The 9440-nt window shown below is 34.8% G+C and overlaps 1 protein-coding gene across 1 annotated transcript; it reads left to right on the top strand.

Annotated features, from left to right (window-relative positions):
• The first annotated feature begins 5494 nt into the window (after positions 1-5494).
• LOC105964181 (uncharacterized) lies at positions 5495-8885 on the top strand. Its single transcript, XM_012988708.2, has 2 exons — positions 5495-8282; positions 8398-8885. Exons 1-2 carry the CDS (start codon positions 5711-5713, stop codon positions 8703-8705), a joined length of 2880 nt encoding a protein of 959 aa, XP_012844162.2. The 5' UTR covers positions 5495-5710; the 3' UTR covers positions 8706-8885.
• The last annotated feature ends 555 nt before the right edge of the window (positions 8886-9440 follow it).

Here is a 9440-nt window from a genome sequence, read left to right as displayed (position 1 = left end):
ATCAAGAATCAATACAAATTACTGCTCCATCTGTTTCACAATAACTTTCTTTTTTTAACATTATTTTTGTTTCATATTATCTGTCACTTTACATTTCCAATACTGCATTAATTGTGTAATTATCAATTTTATCCTTATTAACTATCTCCAACACTCTCTCACATTAATTATTGGCAAGGGCATTTTAGTATAAAAACATATATTTTTCTAAAATTAAACAACATTTATTGAGATCCTTAATCCTTGTGCACAAGCTAAAAACGACAATTATAAAGGAACGGAGGGAATAATTAACATCATATTTTTTTAATTGAACTCTTGTTTGGTTACAAGTTTAGATTAGCAATTTAATTTTGGATTGGTCTAATTTCACCACTAGATTAAATTGGAACAATATGATGATTTTCAAAAGCTGCATTTTTTGCATGAATTCTTATAAAAGAAAAATTGTGCAGAAAAATGTTTTTTGGAGTCCACGTAGGCTGTGTAATTTCAAAAATCTGACAGCCTTAGAAAGAAAACTTTGTCATTTACTACCACATTAAATAAATCAATTTTCTACTACTATTAAAACTTTAACATAAAGCAAAAAATACTATACATGTGGTTTCATCACAACATAAAAAATTAAATTAAAGTATTTCATTTATTATAAAATAAATTATCAGAGAAAGAATATCATGTCATTAATTTATTTATTTATTTCTGAACATTCATGCAATTTATTAATGACAATACTTTAATTTGAAAATAAGTTAAGTAAAATGGTAGAAGGGTAAAATGGTAAAATTATAAGCACCAATAAGAGTGGTGTAGTGCTGTCATGGGTACAGCAGTAAAAACCCTGTGACAGTATTTAATGCCACAAATACAATAAATATAATTGCAGATGAAAGGACTTCATAAATACTCACTTCTGAACATAACTTGTTTTTTTAGCAATTATACAAGGACAAAAATAAATGCAAATGCCTCTTCTATGTTATCCACAAATCGGAATAAATATTATTTATATTTAAATTATCAGTTATTAATTAAAAAATATGATAGAATTTTTTATCTTTTTTGAGATAAAATTTATATTATATATACAGTGCTTAGTAATTTTTTTATTGAATAATTTACAGTAACTATTAACAATTATTTATTTATAGCGTGTTGGGCCGTGTAAGTTGAGTTTGAGTTGATTCGATCTCATATACTATAAGCTTAAGTTCGGCTTTAACAATTTTTTCGGATTTTGAGTTTATATCGGGTTTATATGGAACAATTACATCATTTTCAAATAAAATGAAAACTATAGTTTGTTTGTTCGTTAAAACAAACGAAGTTTAACATTGCAAATGTTTAATTCTAATGTAATTAATATGAATAAAAAAAATACATTAGACTCTTTACTTGGGCCTTATTCGGATTGATCTATAGTAGACTCAAACTTAGCTCATAAATGAATCTGATTTAATAAAATAAGTTAAATATAATTGGGTCGAGCTATCGGGCTTCGAATAGGCCCGACTCAATTGCGAATTCTATATTGTTAGAATCTAATTGGATTCTAATAAACGAGGGATGAGTAAAGACTTGTGCAACAAGTCCTACGTACCGTGAAACACAAAAGGGAAGTCTCCTCGTTTACTTAAATTCTTTAATTTGTCATTAATTGTTTCTTTTATATAGGAAACTATTTTATTAATTAAAAAGAGTTTTTGTGGAACAACACTATCCAATAGTTCTTGTGCGTATGATTTTTCAAGAAAGAAAAGATTTCCATAATTATATTTTATATTTTATTGTCATTAATTGGTAGTTTTTTTACATGGAAATTCCCATTAGATTAGGATGACAATATTTTAATAAGGCATGGACTCTTATTCAATATCTTTTAATAAGGCATGGACTCTTATACGTCTCCTATTTTTTGAAACCTAATACATGAGTTTTCCCGAACTATAAAAGGAGAAGCAGGAACATAATACGGCTAGGCTTTTTTGGAGAGAAAAATATTTCTCTTTTCTTTGTCGTTGTTCCAGCGTCTTTTTTATCGAGAGAAAAATTCACAGAGAAAATATTATTTGCTCTCGTTTTTATTGCTCAATAGTGATACGTGATTTTCATAGAAAATATATCGGCTTCAAGGCTTTGTGGTGAAGACACCAAGATTCAAGGAGTATCACAAGTTTGCTTCTTCTATACAAAAAGAAGATCGGTTCTTCGGGAGAGGGGCTTAAACAGATCTCGGGAGGAGATCGATCCGCCGACTGAGGGATTCTGCGTTGAAGGGAGTTCAACCGTGCGGAGCAAGGGACGTGCTGCAAAATTGAAGATTTATAATTCAGCGTAGTATACAAGAACGGCGTCAACAAAGAGGGAGTCTTTGTATTTTGATTAAGTCCTACTATTGTATTCGTAAAACTAAAAATTAGTAAATTTTATTTGCAGGTCCCCGTGGATGTAGGGTACAATTGTATCCGAACCACATTAAATTTGTGTCTCGTTTATTTCTGTTTTTACGAACTGTTTCACGAACTGTTGCAACACTTCACGCAACAGTAACGGAAAACTGAATCTGACACAAATAATTTATATATGCACGAAATAAATTCTAACATATATATTTACCAACAATACATTTTGTTGAATTTATAATTGGCGTTAATATATTTAAATTGTGGAGGCAATATAATGGTTCCAAGAATTGATTTCAAAGTTATTGGTGATTGTGATGGTGCACTTGAATAAAAAAAATGAAATGTCAACATCTTGTAAAATTAAACAATCTTATCTGACATGGCCCAATTCACAATACTTTAACGTTTTATGTACCAAATTATAGATTCGAAATTAATTATTAATTCTTTAGCTTTTAAGCTTTAAACATGTGTATATATATCTAATTTTTCATTATTTTTTTTTCATCTTTTCTTGGTGGGGGCTTAAATTGGATTTTGATGTGATTTGGTATCTTGATGCCACAATGTAATTGCCTATTTCACTAAGATCGTCGTTGTTCGAAATCTCAAAATTTATAAGGGAAATACCGTATCAGGTATTAGGTGAAAGATAAAAGGGATTTTTATGCAAAAGTCCCCAACCAAGCATGTTTATTATTCTAGGTTTAGGGGACATATCTCTTTTACCAATAAGCTCATCCCTTTAATATTTATTATAACTAAAGGAAACATTCATGTATATCCCAATATTACCCTCAACCATTTATACCCAATTCTTAATTGTAATCCAAATTAATCAATTTTGTCCATAAAAGTTCAATTTTGACCACAAAAATTCAATTTTGACTTTTTTTTGGAGTATAATTTAATATGCTCCAATTTCATCCTTAACTTAATTTAATCTCAATTTGACCCCAAATTTCACAAATTATTAAATTTTGACCCAAAATTTTTTTTTTTTTCAAAAAATATTTTTTTTTTCAAAAACTTTTTTTTGCCGCCGGATTCCGGCGTTGACCGGCGGTCAACGCCGGTCTCCGGCGTTGACTTTTTTAATTTTTTTTTTTTTTTTTTTTCTTTCTTCCGGATTTTTTCGCCGGTTTCCAGCGTTGACCGGCGGTCAACGCCGGTCTCCGGCGTTGACTTTTTTTTTTTTTTTTTTTTTTTTTGCTTTTTTCTTTTTTTTTTTCTTTTCTTTTCTTCCGGATTTTTTCGCCGGTTTCCGGCGGTCTCTTTTTTTAGTGTTTTTTTAAGTTTTTTGTTTTGTTTTGTTTGATTTGTTTTGTTTTTCCACGTCCGCCGCTAAACGTTGACCGTAATTGTGCTGTCACTGACAGTAAATTAACGTAATTATACTGTCAATGATAGTTAATTAACGTAATTGTACTGCCGTTGACATTACATTTATGTAATTGTGTTGCCGTTGACAGTAAATTAATGCAATATTATATTTTTTTATTTATTATTATTTTTTTTTATTTTTTTTTGATTTGTTGACAAGTCAACGTAATTATATTACTGTCGTTGACAGTAAAATAACTGTAAACACAATAATATTACTGTCAACAACATCAATATTATTATTTTTTTGTGGTGTTTGTATTAATATTACTGTCTATTATTGTAATATTACTGTAAACACAATAATATTACTGTGGTTGACGGTAATATTACTGTTTGTTATAGTAATATTCCTGTCAACCACATCAATATTATTCTTTTGTTTGGATATTTTGTTTGTTTGAGTTATTCACGGAGTAACGTAATAATATTACTGTCTACTATTGTAATATTACTGTTGCTATAGTAATATTACTGTTGCTATAGTAATATTACTGTCACTCACAGTAATATTAATTCTTTTGGTTTTTTTTATTTTGTTTACATTTGTTGAACGGACAACATAGTAATATTACTTTATTATACAATAATAATGAATTTTGTTGTGTTAATATTAATGTGCTAGAGATTAATATAGCAATATCACTGTGTTAAACTATAGTTTAGTTATTTTTACTGTGTTTAACAGTAATATAGTTAATATTACTGTCATTCAAAGCAATATTGTTGTTTAAACGGAAAAAAAAGTTACAGAAAAAAAAATTAAAAAAAAAATAAAATAAAAAAAAGTCAACGCCGGAGACCGGTGTTTACCGCCGGTCAACGCCGGAATCCGGAAAAAAAATCCGGAAGAAAAGAAAAAAAAAGTAAAAAAAAAAAAAAAATAAAAGTCAACGCCGGAATCCGGAAAAAAAATCCGGAAGAAAAAAAAAAAAAAAAAAAATTAAAAGTCAACGCCGGAGACCGGCGTTGACCGCCGGTCAACGCCGGAATCCGGAAAAAAAATTCCGGAAGAAAAAAAAAAAAAAAAAAAAAAAAAAAAAAAAAAAAAAGTCAACGCCGGAGACCGGCGTTGACCGCCGGTCAACGCCGGAATCCGGCGGGAAAAAAAAAGTTTTTGAAAAAGAAAATTTTGTGAAAAAAAAAAAGTTTTGGGTCAAAATTGAATAATTTGTGAAATTTGGGGTCAAATTGAAGTTAAATTAAGTTAAGGATGAAATTGGAGCATATAAAAGTAAGAGGGGTTATTTTAGTCCTTTACATAAATCTGGACCATGTGTGGACTTATTGGTAAAGGAGAATATTGTCTGGATCTCTTTATGAATAAGTTCCCACTGATGGGCTTATTTGTAATATGCCCAAGATAAAATGACATCTAACTATAAATATACAATAATATATTGTTTTTTTTTCTTTTCTATACATTAATTATTTCTTGATATAAGAATTAACACACTTAATTAAGTAAAACACACATAAACAAAATAGTACATAAATAAACCAAGAAAATAGGTTGAAGACTGGTCAACATCAGTGCATGAATAGTAGCCATTATGGAAGACTGAAAACTTTTGTATTTTTTCAAGGCTTCATTTACACAAAAGGCATATCTCATTATAAAGCAATTTACAAATCTTACCCCTTTTTCTCATAATCCCTCTAAATCACCCCCCAATTTATTTATTTGTTTTAAATCATTATTTTAATTAATTAATTAATAATGGCAAACATTTCATTGCTGGTTAGTTAAATCAACAGGGCTCTCTCTCTCCTCTCCTCTCTCTCTCTCTCTCTCTCTCTCTCTCCTCTTTTCTCTCTCTACCAAAAAGCAAATCCAATTATTTTCTCGATTCCATCTTTCTTTTACAGTCCCCATGCATCAATAAGGTGATACACACACACACACACACACAGTTTCAATGGAGAAGATTCTCCTTCGCCCCTTTTACTTCTTTCTACTCATGGCCGCCTCCGCCGCCGCCGCCGCCGGCGGCGGCGGCGGGGGCACGGATCCTATATCCTATGCACTCTTGAGCTTAAAATTCGAATTTGTAGACGGTTCCAATAGTTTAAATGACTGGGTAATTTCTTCGGCTTCTGGAGCTGATCGGCCGGCCGGCGAAATCCGCGCGTGTTCTTGGACCGGGATTCGGTGCGGTGACAATTCCTCCAAATTCGTCGGTTTAGACCTGTCGATGAAGAATCTCGGCGGCTCGTTATCTGGGAAGCAGTTCGGTTTGTTTTCCGATCTCGTCGATCTCAATCTGAGTCATAACTCGTTTTCCGGCCAACTTCCCGCCGGTGTTTTCAACCTCACTAACCTGGAATCGTTAGACATCAGTAGGAACAATTTCTCCGGGGGTTTTCCGAGTGGGATTCCACGGCTCCGGAGTTTGGTCGTTCTCGACGCGTTCAGCAACAGCTTCGCCGGAAACCTACCGGCCGACGTGTCTCAGGTGGAGTCTCTCAAAGTGCTGAATTTCGCCGGAAGCTACTTCAGCGGTCCAATTCCGCCGGAGTACGGCTCGTTCAAATCGCTCGAGTTCATCCACCTCGCCGGGAATTTCCTCGGCGGCGCAATACCGCCGGAGCTGGGGAATCTGAGATTTCTCTCACACATGGAGATCGGCTACAACTCCTACGAGGGCGATATCCCGTGGCAATTCGGTAATATGAGCAATCTCCAGTACCTCGATATCGCCGACGCAAACATCTCCGGCCAAATCCCTAAACAGCTCAGCAACCTCACGAAACTCGAATCGCTCTTCCTCTTCAAAAACCAACTCACCGGAAAACTCCCGCCGGAGCTCAGCAAAATCTCCACCCTCAAAAGCTTAGATCTCTCCGACAACCTCATCTCCGGCGAAATCCCGGAAAGTTTCTCGGAGCTAACAAATTTAACACTACTGAGTTTGATGTACAATGAATTGTCCGGCCCTGTACCTCAATCCATAGCCAACCTCCCAAATCTCGATACTCTCCTTATATGGAACAATTACTTCACCGGTTCACTCCCACAGAATTTAGGCAGAAACTCTAAACTCCAACACGTCGACGTTTCGACAAATTTTTTCTCCGGTAATATCCCACCGGAGATATGCTCCGGTGGGGGTTTACTCAAATTAATCCTGTTTTCGAACAATTTCACTGGTGGGCTATCTCCCTCCCTCTCCAATTGTTCGTCGCTCATTCGCCTCCGCATCGAGGATAATTCAATTTCCGGCAAGATTTCTCTGCGATTTTCGAATCTCCCGTTTATTTCGTATGTGGATCTTTCGAGAAACAAGTTCACCGGAGGAATCCCCTCCGATATTGCTCAAGCCTCGTTTCTCGAGTACTTCAACGTGTCCGATAATCAAGAACTCGGAGGAGAAATACCGTTGAAGACATGGTCTTTGCCTAATCTTCGCAACTTTTCGATGGAATCTTGCGGCATATCGGGGAATATTCCTCCTTTCGAGCCCTGCAAATCGGTTTCGGTTCTTGAATTGAGAACCAACAACTTAATCGGAGGAATCCCGTTAACCGTGTCTAACTGTAAGCAGCTCTTGAAAATGGACTTAGCTGAAAACAACTTGAATGGCTCGATACCTGTGGAGCTGGCTACCCTGCCCGTACTTACCGAATTAGACATTTCACACAATGGCTTCTTCGGTCCGATCGAGGGCGTTTTCGGAAATTCACCTAGCTTGAAACTCCTCAATGTGTCATACAACGATATCTCAGGCCCGATTCCTTCGAGCAAGACTTTCGAAAAAATGGATATAACCGCGTTTTTGGGTAATCCGAAGCTGTGTGGGCCCCCTCTCAGGCCTTGCAAAAACGGGATTTCGAGTGAATTGGAAATAGGAAGCCGAAGAGCACAGAAGCTAGCTTGGATTCTCGTACTATGTGCTGTCACGATTCTATTTGTAACGGGTTCGGTTTTCGTAATACTTCACTTGAGAAGAAGAAGCAACAAAGGCCAATGGAAAATGATTTCTTTTAGTGGACTTCCTCAGTTTACAGCAAAGGATGTGTTGAGGAGCTTTAATTATACGGAACAAGACTCGTTCGGTAAAGTGGTTTTACCGACAGGAATCACTGTTTCGATCAAGAAAATCGAGTGGGGCTCGAACGAAACGGAAATTAGGCTGCAAAATTTTATGAGGATTGGAAATGTGAGGCACGAGAATTTGACGAGATTGTTGGGAGTTTGCTATAACAACCGTTTTGCGTATTTGTTGTACGAATATTTGCCCAACGGGAGTTTAGCGGAGACGATCACGATTAGGAGAGAGTGGGGGAGTAACTGTAGAATAGTAATTGGAGTTGCTAAGGCACTTTGCTTTCTTCACCATGGCTGTTACCCAGCTATCCCACATGGAAATCTCGAGGCTAAAAACGTACTTTTCGATGAAAAAACGGAGCCCCGTTTGGCTGAATACGGGCTCCATTCAATTGCGGAACCGAGTCAAAGCCCACTACTAGTAAAGAGTACAAAGGAGAGAGGTAAAAAAATCAAGAATGCTTTAATCATTTTATTTTTTTGGTTAGCTAACTTTAGTTAAAGATATTCAAGATTTGCTTTGTGTGTGTGTGTGTGTGTGTGTGTGTGTGTGAACAGGTGGATTTGGAGCACCATTGATAAAGGATGAGCTGTGCATGGATGTATACAATTTTGGTGAACTCGTACTCGAGATTTTATCAAACGGTAGAGTGGCGAGTGCATCGGAGATTATGGAGAAAAATAAACGAGATAGTTTCGTAAGAGAAGTTGCTGATAATTCGTCCAAAGAGGAGGTGAATTCGGTTATTGAAGTTGTTCTGCTCTGCACGAGAAGTAGGCCGTTCGAGAGACCTTCGATGCAAGAGGTGTTAAAGCTGTTATCGGGGCTTAAATCGGTGAAGAATGGCAATGCTTGTAAAGCATGAATTAGGTGTGAGTTTCAAATTTCATCAAATTTGTAGAATTTTTTATTATTTTTCTAAATTTTAATTTTTTTTTTGTGTGTGTGTGTGTGTTTTGATTGATGAATGTATCAGAAACAATTTGCTGTGAATTAGAATGTGTATATATTTATTACTTATTATAAGGTGTTTCTAAGTGTAAAATCATAGTGTTGAGGTTACTTTGTTGTTCTACTGTGCAGTTCAAGTTGCTATTGCATTATTTGGTACTCAGGGAAATTTGTACCGTTTAGTGAACCGAACTATTCCGATTGGTGTGTTTTTTTATCGAATTAATTTGCCCATTTGGGTTTGGTACTGGTAAAACCAATTTTTATTAATATATAAAAATGTGAAAAAAATATATTTAAACTAATTAATTATTGAATTTGACATTCAAATTTCAATAATTGGCCCTAAAAACAAAAAGTAATTATCAATAGAGGCTAATTTGTAAATAATGGAAAAAATTATCAATCTAAAAGTATTTTAAATTTGTTATAACCTTAAATAATTTAAAATAGAAGAAAAATATAAGGGTAAATTCCACTTTTCCCCCTTGTACTTTAGCTGTATATCACTTTACCTCCTTGTACTCTTAATTGCATCGATTTGCCCCCTTGTACTTTGATTCGATATCACTTACCCCCTTCTACTCTCAATTCATCGATTTGCCCCCTTGTACTTGGTTCGATATCACTTTACTCTCTTCTACTCTCA

Source organism: Erythranthe guttata, chromosome 11 (assembly GCF_056151865.1).
Source record: "Erythranthe guttata isolate IM_541 chromosome 11, IM_541, whole genome shotgun sequence".
In the NCBI taxonomy this organism is placed as follows: domain Eukaryota; kingdom Viridiplantae; phylum Streptophyta; class Magnoliopsida; order Lamiales; family Phrymaceae; genus Erythranthe; species Erythranthe guttata.
This window is presented reverse-complemented; position numbering and strand designations above follow the sequence as displayed.

Coding starts and splice junctions, on each gene's coding strand:
- LOC105964181 (XM_012988708.2), top strand. CDS start 5,711: ATGGAGAAGATTCTCCTTCGCCCCTTTTACTTCTTTCTACTCATGGCC. Junction 8,283..8,397: donor AAAGAGTACAAAGGAGAGAG/GTAAAAAAATCA, acceptor GTGTGTGAACAG/GTGGATTTGGAGCACCATTG.